Source organism: Perna viridis, chromosome 8 (genome assembly GCF_037379345.1).
Source record: "Perna viridis isolate PV_CMFRI_1.1 ecotype Kerala chromosome 8, ASM3737934v1, whole genome shotgun sequence".
Taxonomy (NCBI): Eukaryota; Metazoa; Mollusca; class Bivalvia; order Mytilida; family Mytilidae; genus Perna; species Perna viridis.
The window spans coordinates 29,621,013-29,633,909 of record NC_142452.1 but is presented as its reverse complement, the minus strand read 5'-3'; the positions used below and the strand labels follow the sequence as shown (position 1 = coordinate 29,633,909).

Here is a 12,897-nt window from a genome sequence, read left to right as displayed (position 1 = left end):
AGAGTAGTATTCAATAGAATACTGATGAAATACACACTATAAAATGGATGTTTCTTACTTATTTCATAAAAATGTGCAAGCAAATATAAGAATTAGGAAAAAGTTTTTTATATGGAATCTTTACCCTTACATTGAAAATGAATATCTGTCTTTTATGTTAAGAGGCTGTCCATGTAAAAATCAAGAAGATCCTATTATATAGATTGCACAGGGAAAATTTTATCCCACTATAGTTCCAATATAATGTATATACAACATGTATGTCAAAAAGTATAAAGTTTGTTTTGAATCAACAATGGTTGGCTCAGAAAATGATTTTTAAAATTCCCTTACAAAGCAACCAAATTTTGCTAAAATTAAAGAACTGTCTCCCCCTTTTCAACAAATTTAAATGCTTTCTACGTAATTTATTTCTCATTAATTGATGCAGAAAATCCAAACCAAACATTCAACTTTGAGAAAAGATCCATTTGTGATATGAAATTGGTGAAAATGTTTCAAGAACAAAATTTGTCACATGCAACCCACTGCCTGGCTTTTGCATGGACTCCCTCTTAATACATATCATTCATATAAACTATCTCAATTTTTTTAAAAATTAAGTCCCTGTATTGATGAAAATACCTTACGAGAAGGAGATCACCAATATCTGACAATGTTTCTACAATGCAGTCAATCATTTCATCATCAAATTCACCCTCTGTCAAGGACACAATCACAGTGCCATCTGGTGGACCTTGTTGACCTATGACATCCTTTAATACTTCCTGTTTCTTGTCATCTTGAGGTTGAACCACTTCAACATCTAATATTGCAACAACTGGCCTGAAAATATATAGATAATTAATGTTTTGCTTCACTTGAATGCTATCACTCTATAATATTTCAATCTTATAGAAAAGCAATATTATTTAAGAAATGTTTCTAATTTCTGGTCTTTGTCCCTGGATTACATTCTTTTAAATTCAGCTAGAATCTTGGTTCCCTTGATTACTCTTTAAATGAAATAACCTGGTTTAACTCGGTTAAAGAATTTTTCTGAATTTTTCTGAATCCCATCATAATGCATACATACATAAGAAAGTGTTAATATTTCAAGCTGCTGTGATGAGTAGTTACTGAGAATTTCAACTTTTAAAAATATAAAGTAAAAAAATAAATTAATTCCTCGGGAAACAGGAAGTTGTAGTTGAATTTTTCTGGATCCCACTATATGGCATACCTACAGAAAGAATGAGTTTATATTTCAAGCCCCCATGATGAGCAGTTACAGAGAAAACTGTGATGGAAAAAAATTGTTATGGACACATGGAAATATGGATTCAAGGGTAAGTGTATAAACTTGAACAAACAAAGAAATTGTTTTTTTTTTTTTTTTTTTCTGAAAGACTTTCTGGTACAATCAATCAGTAAATGTATATTAACTGAATCCATACATTCATATTGGACATTTCTGTTCTAGAAAATCCATATCTGTTAACTTTTGGAACAGTTATGTGGGAGATTCTTTCCCATAAAACATGTCAAATGTTTTCCTTTCCTCGTTCATCTACCCTGGACTTGACTTTTTATGAGCAACTCAGTGGGTGTTTCAAGAAAAGCAGAGGCTGCTTAGCCTACTGGTGCACCTGGTCCATGCTCCAAGTTTTCAGTGGAGCCCCAGTTGCTCATTTACTTTAGTTACTTTGTACATGTATGTATTATTTTGGTTATTTTATGTTCTTTGTTGTGTGTCTGCTGATTACTTGATTACTCTCCCACTGACACTGTCTCATATGGGAGATTTTGGAGTAAATGCAAATTTTTAAGTTTAAAAATTCAATTATTTAGTATTTTTCACAGAAAATATAGCAATATTATCCAAAAACCTACCACAAATCAGGAGATTCTAAATTTTTCATTGATTTTGTGGAAGTCTCCCCGAATGTGGGAGGATTAACAGGCATACCCTTTACATGAACATTTAAGTACTATAAATTAAATCATTCAACTTGAAAGGTTAATTACGTGATTCTTTTAAAAAATACTAAAAAGTCATCAAGATTTCAATTTTTCATAAGAAACAAAAATGTGTTTTGTTCTATTAGTTTAATACAAGATACCTGCTTAATGACAGGCAAATCTTGTAATGGGAGGTAACTCTGTATGCCTCCAATAGGGAAGACACACCTGCAATCTATCAAATGGTCTCTAGTCCATTTCACAAAATGTAGGTGTACAATTAGTCATATTCAAAGTAATGTCAAGATAGAAAATAACATTGTTACATCATTAATTTCTACTAATTTTACACTAAAAGCTTTTTGTGAAATGGCAACTATTCTATAACTAAAACCGATCCAAAGATACTGATCATTACTGAACTGTACAAACCTGTGATCAGATGTTTTCAGTTCAGATCTGTTGTAAAGCACCAAATGACCATTTTCAAGATGGCTCTCCTTTTCTAGCACTGAAATAGTATAAAAAATATTCTTAATACTAGTTATCTGTTCATAGAAACCAACATGTTCTAAATTTTAAACACAATGTTACTTTACATCAGGCTGAGATTTTTACATGAAATGTTTATTCATTGATTATAAACACTGCCAAAAACGAATTAATAAATAAACTACATTTATTTAAACCTTTTATGGTATAAAACCTAGCCACAACTTCCTAATATTTCCAAAACATATTTGACATTCTTGAAAACCCAGGAGTGCCTCTGTCACCTGCTACTTCATCACCCAAGGGTCATTTAGCATGATATCTGTAACCATTCCAATCTTAATTTTCTAGCCATATTCACTAATGCATGCTTGAAATTATTTCTTATTTCTGCTGTAACAATATAAAACATGAATTAATTTTACAATTGATAAATATTTTCACTTTAGTTGCATGAGGGATAAGCCAAAATAAAGGAATAGGTATATTCATAATAGTAGAACTGAGTCTTCAACAAAAAAAATCCCATTACAGAAGTGTGATGGTGCCAATCACTGTGACCCATACAAATTTTGGAAAACAAAGAAATGTATGCCAAATGACCCTGGGTGATGAAGTAGCATGTATTGGCGGCATCAATGGATTTCCAATGATGAACTGTTCATAGAAGAACAAACTTTCCATCTTTTATTATGAATTCATGTGTTTTAAATTACATCATTTGAAACAAAGCTTTATGTGACTATGTCACTTAAAAAACAAACCTTCAAATGACTTTGTTTTAAATTTATTTATGCAACTTACAATTAGCCTCTTTCTTCCACCATACATTACGTCTCCACAATACTCTGTCTGTCCAAGCTGGTGTCCGGCATTTATCACTGGTGTCGTAATCATCACAGAACAAGTCATACTTGTAGGTAGGGGCAAAGTTCAAAGGTCCTTCTGTAAAGCCCTGGAATGTCTGGAAAATAACAGACAGCAAGTTTTAAGTAAACACCTGTTCTATCATACCTTATGATGCTATACAGAAGTTGATTTTTAAAATGAAATATAATGTACCATAATTTTGTGTAATGCAGACTGTAATTCAAACATGCAGGACATAGCTTATGCATCATTACCATAACCATGACGTAAACAAACCTTGTCAAAACCCAAATTCTTCCAAGCAAGCTGAAATATGAATACCTATATTTTTCATGAAACCTGCAATATCAAAATGGAAATTCCAGACAACATACACATTTCCAAATAGTGATCTAACTCTGCATATGTTTTAATGAGAATCCAGACAGTAATGAAGTAGAAGTCGTGGACAATGTTATTTCAGACTTTCAGACAGACAGACAGACAGAAGACAGATACAGACTGAAGTTTATATACCCCATGAAATTCATTTAGGGGTTTAAAAAATGAGAAAAACTTTTCCTTTAAAAGACCTACAAATCTACCATTTTTTTCTTCTGATATCTGTCTGCATAGTTATTCACAACCCTGTAATAGGCTGGGTTTGCTAATTTACCTCTTCTCTATTATAACCAGGCCCATTTGAAGACAATGGAATAATCAAACAGAAAAACGATGCAAATACAACACTGATCCTCTCACAAGCAGGCATATAACTTCTTAATTAACAATAGATACAAGTTTCTACCAACCTTTCCTTCTAATTTCTGTAGATGGAGTTGATCACAAGCCTGTAATGCTGACCAGTTCTCATCCTGTACTAATTTTTTAACTTCTTCATTACCTAGGTCAATCCTATAGTTAAAGTCACCACACCAAAATACATAGTCATGTGACATAATGCTCCTCCCCTGAAAAAGAGAATTATTGATGAAATAAATCAATGTTGATAGTAAATCTTGCTTAAATAGATGTATCAATCATTACTCATCATTAATGTTTGGAATAGTGAATAGCAAAATAAAGTAAGAACTGAATAAAATTTAGGATATTTCTAAGGAAAATAACATAAAAAAACTAATTCAAATGAAAAAACATTTGTTTTCTTTAAATAATGAAACCATAAGGAACCAACCAATTTGCTAAAAAAATTGTAGCTTTTAATCTAAAATCAAAATAGACTTGTAAGCTGTTGATTACATAAACCTTAAATTCAAATCAGCAAAAGAATAACATGCAGAACCAAGAAACTAAAAAGTATACATTCTATTTATAATTTACTAGTTGTATTCGTATTTAATGATAAAAATGATCAATCAACTTCAAAGTAAACAACAGACAGTGAAGAATACCACTAAAAAAAGTCAAAATTAATTTTACAAATAAGAAAGAAAGTTCAGACTTCAATCAAAAACTAAACAATATACATATACAAATTGTACATTCGATTGAAAGATGTCCTATCTAAGATCTTAGGACCAATCAAAATTGTTTTGCACTAGTGACAAGCATAGTTCTAATTCCACTGTATTTCATGTAACAATGCTTTTGATTGGATGAAGACCTGAAAGGGAGTGCATCTAATTGGGCACTAACTTGAATGAAGGGAGAAAGTATATGTCAAGTCATATACTAGCATAAGGCAGGCTTATAGTTGATTTTAATGTCACAATTTAAGTAGCACTCCAGCTAAGAATCATGCAAAATGTGATACATGCTTGGAAAGCCTACATATTTTTATCTTTGATATCTTACTTAAATTGCTGTAGTAAACAGAAATTAACATTTGGTTTTTCATATAACCCGTGTTCTGAGGAGATAAAAATTGAATAGAATGCACTGTAGAATTCGAAAGTAAGGGAGATAACTCTGATTTGAATGAATAATTACACATTTCATAATAAAGACCCATAAAACAACTTAATTACAAAAATAAAAATATATAGCCTTTTTTGGGGTGTATCACATTTTTCAGATTTTGCATGATTCTTACAAAGACAGCTACTTAATTTTCTCCTACATGCCTGCATGTCATTATTTGAAGTGGTCGAGAGAAAATTACAATTGTACATTTAAAACAAGACTAATTCAGGGAAATGAAGAAAAGCTGTCTGTAGCTGTGATTCATACAATAAAGATGGGTTTATACTTTGTTTGCATCTAGAATGTTAAAAAAAAAACCTTGCAGTTCACTTTAGATTTCAGGAAATATGAAGCAGTGATGATTTTATATAAGAAATGTCATTTCAATGTTCAACTTTATACCACAAAGATGAAACGAGACGTTATGGACAATGTCTAAGAGACAACAACAAGAACAAAATATAAATCTAATAAAAATTTAATGTAATAGTTGTGGAAAGTTAAATATCACATCTACCGTAAAATATAAACCCATTCTTAAAATTAATAAGGAAAGGGACAAAGAAATACTGTAAATGTAAAAATGTTCACAGTGTCATTTATGTCATTTGCTGGTTTAAACATTTTATGTGGATGTGAATATCACAGTCAGATGTTTAAATGTTGTAAACCAATTGAACAACAAATTTTTTTGCAAGGGGGCAGCATATTTTCATAGATATTTCATAACCGCAAATGATGCAAAAATTACACTGACGTGAAATTTTCCCATTTACAATAAAAGATGAAGATCAAAAAGAGGAAGGTTGGCTGGGGGTTTCTACCTTATCTAATACTCCATAAAGCTGGAAATAAGGTTAGTAATCTTTTATAATATGAAGACATTTTAAACTGAAATCCTAAACATCACTAATCAAGAAGTTCCCAAATTATTTTCAAATCCAAGAAACATACAGTGAAACCTGTGTAAACCAAACATTTTTTTTTGTCCCTTCGTATCAGTTTAAGGAGGTAGACCTAGGGTAAGGGACATAACTCTTGAAATCAGTGATATGTTTGTATCATATATAAATCTCACCAAAGCCTATCAAGCTTTCATTTGAAACAGAATGAAATCAATCAAAGTTACTTCGATGCTTAAATGAGGTGGATTTAAAATGCTGAATACAAACACTCCAATGATTTGTAAGAGTTGTGTCCCTTCCCCTAGGTCTATCTTCTTAAATTCATTTTGAACCTGGAAGAACAAAATACCTGTCTAAATTGAACAAATTTTTCAGTCCAGACGGGGTTTAGACAGGCTTCATTGTACTACAAAAATATTGCAAATTTTGGTATGTTGCGCATTATTGAATACAACTGGACAGATTAAAAATGAATATACCGGTATAGACAAATCATTGTAGTACTTCAGTGTGTTCAATCACTTTGATTTACTGACTGAGTATTCATATTTCTGATTATTATACTATTTGGTAGTTGGAAATAATACTGGAAGTTTCATATGAAGGAGGATTATTAATTTATGAAATATAAAATCTGCATGAAAGCATGTTTGTTAAGTCTCATGACTCTGAAAGAAAAAAATGCAGAATATCTATAGAAGATTACTTTCATGAAAACAATCATGGTACAAAAAATCTATCAAAATATTTAGAAGCATTTTTTTTTGTTTTGTTTTTTTTTAAGTTATTATAAATATATATAATGTGTGGACAAGTTGACCTGTACCTGGTAAACATGTATCAACACATCAAAAGAGGGGCTAATTGAAAAATAAACCCCCCCAAAAAAGTAACAGCTTGTTAGGAACATTAACACCTTATCAAATACAGTTTTCTGACCCTTGATCACAAAAATTAAATACATTTATAATACATTCCAATAGCCATATAATAACACCCTAACCCCTTGTAAGGGTGCTTAAGTTAACATTTCAATTTCCTGTAACCTAATTTTACCAAATAATATTACAACACCCTAATAAATTCTAACAAAACTACAACATGCACAGTATAATGCAAATCTAATATGTTAGTTTTAAACAAGCTGAAAAAGAAAAAAAAGGCATAAATTCTTATTATAACATTTTTCTTACTGAAAGAAAATGGGGAAAAGTCAAACCTGTTTCAACCCTTTGTGTTCACGCAAGTCCAGCATTCTTACAAGATCTGATTTTGACAATTTTATTAGATGGAAAACATTAATGTTTAAACATTGGCATTGTATTTCTCCCTTTTTTTGAGAAAAAAAATGAAAGGTTGCCAGTTATTGAATAAAACAGGAAGATCAGATTACCAACTTTAAGCTAATTATTAACAGTTTAGTTATATTTTGCTCCTAGGAGGAGGGGTCATTGTAAACTCCTCGAGTTATGGACCTGACTGATATCTTTTTACATTATCCATTACTTTTCATATCTTTTAGTAAAAAAGTACAAAATGCACATGAATCTTGGAAGAAACAAATAAAGGATTACTTGACTTGTTACAGATAAACTTTTTCAGATACCTAAGAAAGAAAAACATAATAATCCAATGAAATATTTGTCAACTAGCACAATTGGTTTTAAAATTGAAAAAAAAACAACTTAAAACAAGGACACTGTATGAATGCTGGAGCTCTGATATATATATAATATTTCTTAACTTCATAAGAAAATGTTTTTAAAGAAGACCTCCAGATACTTCATGCAACAATAAGTATATATTTTACAACACTGACAAAATGCTGATATTTCATATGGCCTACCATGCACTGTTCCTGTGAAGGAAGAAGAATATAACAAAAAATAAAGAGCAGCTCAGAACATGGTGTGTTTTTTTAAGTTTTACTATACTAGATGGTTTTACCATAACAAGTTCTGAATGCTTGAAGTCCAAGTGTTTGTTTTTTATGTCAATTATTGAAACTTTATGATCATAACATAATGAGCTTCGTAGCCTGTGTCCATTTGAAAAGAGGTCTACAATTAAAATTTTTGAGCAAACAGACCGGTCAAATAAGAATTTAGAAAAATTAACCACACTAAGACACTCACTGTGATAAAAAAGTAAACCACTTTCAAATATATTATCATTAGCAAACACACAAGTAGTGGACAGCAGTTGATGTTTTATAACTTAAGGTTAAAATTTTGAAAACAAGATGTATTAGAGCAACCTCTGATTGTTTTGGATTAAAATTTATTCTCTAACGAAGTATACACACTGTGTAAGTATGATTATAGAACAAATAGAGAACTTTTCCAATGTTTCATCTATGAAATTGTTGAAGGCAAAGTATCAATAAATATCAGCAAGATCTTGGTCTGTAATCCATTGATAAATAACCTCTTGCACCAAAAAACCAGTTCAATATTTGCGTACTATATGCTCCAGTTATTTTGTGGTGGAGGAATCAAATTTGTATTTTTCTCTTAAAACGACACTAAATCAAACATTGACTAATCATATTGGTCAAATGAACCCCCCCCCCCCCTCAATCAAAGTTAATTTATAAAACCTGGGATGCAAGTCTGTTTGTGAAAAAAAGAACTTAAATAAATATAATTCTAACTTTCAATTCTTATTTACATGTACATGTACTTTAAATAATAATTATTACATTTATTGTGTATATCATTAAAATACGCAATTGGCTTATCTATGATGTTTCATGAGTCAGTGAAACACATCTTCTAGCAACTTATAAAGGCCATGCCCACAATTAAGTGAAGTATTTTAATTGATCAGAGTTTATTGCCTATTTTCTATATGTTTCTTAAAACAAAATTGAAATAAAGTAAGAGTAACTTATCAAATATAATTATAAAGCATAGAATGCTTCATTTTGATGTTTCATAGTTGTGTAAAGGTGTTGACCTGTCAGTTGTTTGACATAAAGCATGCAGTAGGTCAACACTTTTACATGCAAGTGAAATATAAAAAATGAATCATTCAATTCTTAAATAAAATTTATGAAATAAAATTCTGAATAATCTGTTCAGTTATTCACAAATTTCATATGAAATCAAAAAATAAAATATGACTTGATATTAAAAAGCAAGTATTGCAATTTATCCAGTACTATGTGTATGCCAGAAATGCTAATAACAAGTTCAGAGGTTAAAGTTCAGAGGTTACAGTTACCCACACATAAGAAACCATACAACCACTACTTACCATAGGAAAAGCTATTTTTCTTGTTATTTCCTCATAATCACTGTTTCTGTCTTTGACCTGTGACTGTCCTGCAGCCAGATGAGCACAGACAAAACAGAGTGATGTCCCTTGGACAAGAAATCTGATAGCCACACCCCCTTTGTTGCCAGCAGCTCCGCCCAGTCCTGTTTTGGCTGAATCTGTTGCAACATCTCTATCCAACAAAAAATATTCAATTTGAATTCTAGAAACTATCTGTAGGGTAATTGAACAAATATGACAATTCCTAAAAAGTATTTATCTCAATTCTCAAAGCATTCTACTGTGTTCCATTTGGGATAGACATTGTTTAAAAAAGGGTCATTAGAAAGTCTTTTTTTTTATCTTGAAACAAATTTTCCAAAAATTAATCTTACACAAATAATATCAGATAAGATTTTACAAGGCTTAAATACATATGAAGTTCATGATACAAATAAAAAAAAAGAACCATAATTGTAAAATTAGGTACAAAAAAGGATTGCTAATTAAAATCAGAAACAAGATCATAAAACTCTAATTATATCTTTTACATACTGTTCACACACAAAACCTTACCTTATAAAGGGAGCTAACTGAGGTCTGACAAACACATACAGTATGACCCCCACAAGCTGGACACTAGTTAGAACAACATACTTATTATCTCTACATATCACCTTTAGTATATACTTTTGCCATTCTCTGGCATTGGTTGTACTGAAAAAAATAATAAACAGTTGGACTAAAGCATAATGTATACTAGTTTATCCTTCTACATCAGGGGAGACACCCTCAAAATCAATGAATAATTCTGAATCCCCCATATGTAAATGTAAGATTTGCATAATTTTCAGTTAAAACTACTACAATTTCTATGAAAAAATTAAAACAACTGATTTTATACATAAAAAATTTGCTTTGGCAAAAAAATCTACCACATGAGGCAGTTTGAATAGGGAGAATCTCCCACATGATCTGTTCCAAAGAGAATGCCTCCCACTTTTTTTGTATTAATGGTCAATTAACTGGGAAAGAAAAATTTGAAAACAAAAAAAAAAAAAATGGAAATTAATTTACAAATCTGTATAAAAATATTCTTGAAATTGCTTAAACTACTGAACCACGAAAATTAATACAGTATTTACAAGTCATTGAATGATAGATGGACAAATTGAAAAACAAACATCAGTGCTAATCATTATGTTTTAGGCATGTGTTAAGCTTGAAATTTGCTACCTGAAATTACAGAAAACATAGCTAAATTCCAGGAGTCTAGTTTCTCTGCTGAATACTAGACAAAGTCCTCATGTTGGAATTTTTGATCAGTATTTCTAGTCATGGCATACTGTCACACACACACAATTACCCAACATGACTTATCGCCTCTTTTCTTTACTATTGCATGATAAAACTATCAATCAATTTCCTTTAGAATTTGGGCATTAAAAATGCACTTACATGTAAATAAGATTTGAAACCATAATCATTGGTGCAACTTAAGGAGGTAGACCTATGGTAAGGGACATAACTTTTGAAATCAGGGATATGTTTGTATCATATTCAATTTCATCAAAGCCTATCAAGCTTTCATTTGAAACAGAATGAAATCATTCCAAGTTACTTTGATGCTTACATGAGATTGATGGAAAATACTGAATACAAACGTTAAATGATTTGTAAGAGTTGTGTCCCTTACCTTAGGTCTACCTCCTAAAAAAAAATTAAAGGCAGATACATGTAACAAGCCTACCCGACACTGACAATATTACTGGCATTAAGATCAACCATCTCTTCAAAACCTATGGCAAATATATCTATAGGTTTGTCCATGTCTGAATCTGGAGAAACGTGTCCTTCAAATAGATGTACATAACAAAAATTTATGAATTATTCAACTCATTAAAACTGTATAATTTTGACCTATATCATTTTAAGATATTGAAAAGAAGTACAAATTTGGCCAAGGAGTCATTAAGAGAATGAAGGGAGAACAGAAGTGTGTACCTAAAATTGAGATGTTTTACAATGTATTTAATGTGAACAAATGTGATAGGCTTAAAAGTTTTCAACACGTGAGAATGTGAGAATATTTTCAAAATCACAAAAACACTGAAATATCAAATTCACAATAATGCATACAATAAATTCAATATTTACAGTATGCCATTTGGAAGTCCATCAGAAATTATGTCAGGAAAAGAAAAGGGGTATAATGAAAGACTAATGAAACTGTGGACTTCCTATTTATCTAACAGTCTAATTAGTATCTTGGATGTGCAATCACACTACAGAAAAAGCCCAGAAGAAGGCATATCACCTCACTTTGACAATCAAATCAACTACCTGTCAATTCAACTTCAATATGCATCACACTTAGCAGAGAAAACGTGGTAATATGATTTTGTTACCTTCAATTTACCTCTGAATACATGCTGTTTCCCCTGGTTAAGTTCATGCAAACTTCCTGAAATTCCAGAAATTCATAGTATTCCCCAGTTTTTCATGTTTTTATGTTTCCTAATGGGCCTATTTTCTTCCCAAAATCCAACAAGAGTGAGCATAGTTGGAAAAGAGCACTAAAATTCTGGGTATTGTATTATCTATGTCTTTAGAATTATCCAACCTTAGATTGAAGACCTCCCTAACTTTACACAAACTGTAGACCAACAAGGCTATGTTTGTAGAAAAAATACTTGAACTACAGTTAAAGTACATGTATCACATACCAGTTTCATGTTCCATTGATATTTTAGCAGCATCCAGTAACCAATCAGCCATTGACTGATGCTTGAATGCAATGCTTCGGAAATGTTTCCCTCCATTGACATTCCATGTACCAATACAAACACGGAGAGGATTCTTTCTTGTGAATTCTGGATGTCTCTGTATCATACTATGGAGAATAGGGCCTGGAGCTGTAAAGAATTGTGATAATTAATTTTCCTTGTTTGTCAAAATTAAATAAATATGTGCTGTGCCAAAACCAAAATGAGACAGAGAGTTAATTTTGGTCATGTGATTAAACATGAATCCTCATGATTTCTGGTTATACTATTAGCCACATTTCCAACAGGAAGTTATTCAACATGTATACCATCTCTGCAATATTTGACAAATTGACAAATTTATATCAAACTTGTGTTCATATATAGGGCATATTATGTTTGAGAAGTGCACTACTCTAAAATGCCAGCAAGGACTTTTTAGTTACATAATTAAGACAAATTAAGGAGGTAGACCTAAGGAAAGGGATATAACTCTTGAAATCAGTGATATCATATTCAATTTCACCAAAGCCTATCAAGCTTTCATTTGAAACAGAATGAAATCAATCCAAGTTACTTTGATGCTTAAATGAGATTGATGTAAAACTTTGAATACAACATGATGATTTGATCCAATGATTTGTATGAGTTGTGTCCCTTACCTTAGGTCTACCTCCTTAACATCAAAACAATTTGTGTTTTTAACCTTGGTTAATCTAACACCATATAACATAACTGACATCTCTTCCATATTTGCCAGCAAT

The 12,897-nt window shown here is 31.1% G+C and overlaps 1 protein-coding gene across 4 annotated transcripts in view; it reads right to left on the bottom strand.

Annotated features, from left to right (window-relative positions):
• Nucleotides 1-12,897, bottom strand: part of LOC148610156 (polyphosphatidylinositol phosphatase SYNJ1-like) — a 38,141-nt gene that overhangs the window by 12,440 nt on the left and 12,804 nt on the right. For 2 of the 4 annotated variants that reach the window (XM_088542260.1, XM_088542263.1), the window contains 9 exons: nucleotides 12,095-12,283; nucleotides 11,119-11,221; nucleotides 9,945-10,085; nucleotides 9,369-9,561; nucleotides 6,030-6,050; nucleotides 4,095-4,253; nucleotides 3,238-3,397; nucleotides 2,374-2,452; nucleotides 625-825 (listed from right to left, as the gene is read on the bottom strand). In XM_088542260.1, the coding sequence (XP_088398386.1) occupies nucleotides 625-825; nucleotides 2,374-2,452; nucleotides 3,238-3,397; nucleotides 4,095-4,253; nucleotides 6,030-6,050; nucleotides 9,369-9,561; nucleotides 9,945-10,085; nucleotides 11,119-11,221; nucleotides 12,095-12,283 (1,246 nt within the window). Of the gene's footprint in view, nucleotides 1-624; nucleotides 826-2,373; nucleotides 2,453-3,237; nucleotides 3,398-4,094; nucleotides 4,254-6,029; nucleotides 6,051-7,956; nucleotides 7,969-9,368; nucleotides 9,562-9,944; nucleotides 10,086-11,118; nucleotides 11,222-12,094; nucleotides 12,284-12,897 lie in introns of all 4 variants that reach the window. The other 2 variants (XM_088542261.1, XM_088542262.1) reach the window with 2 other exon arrangements.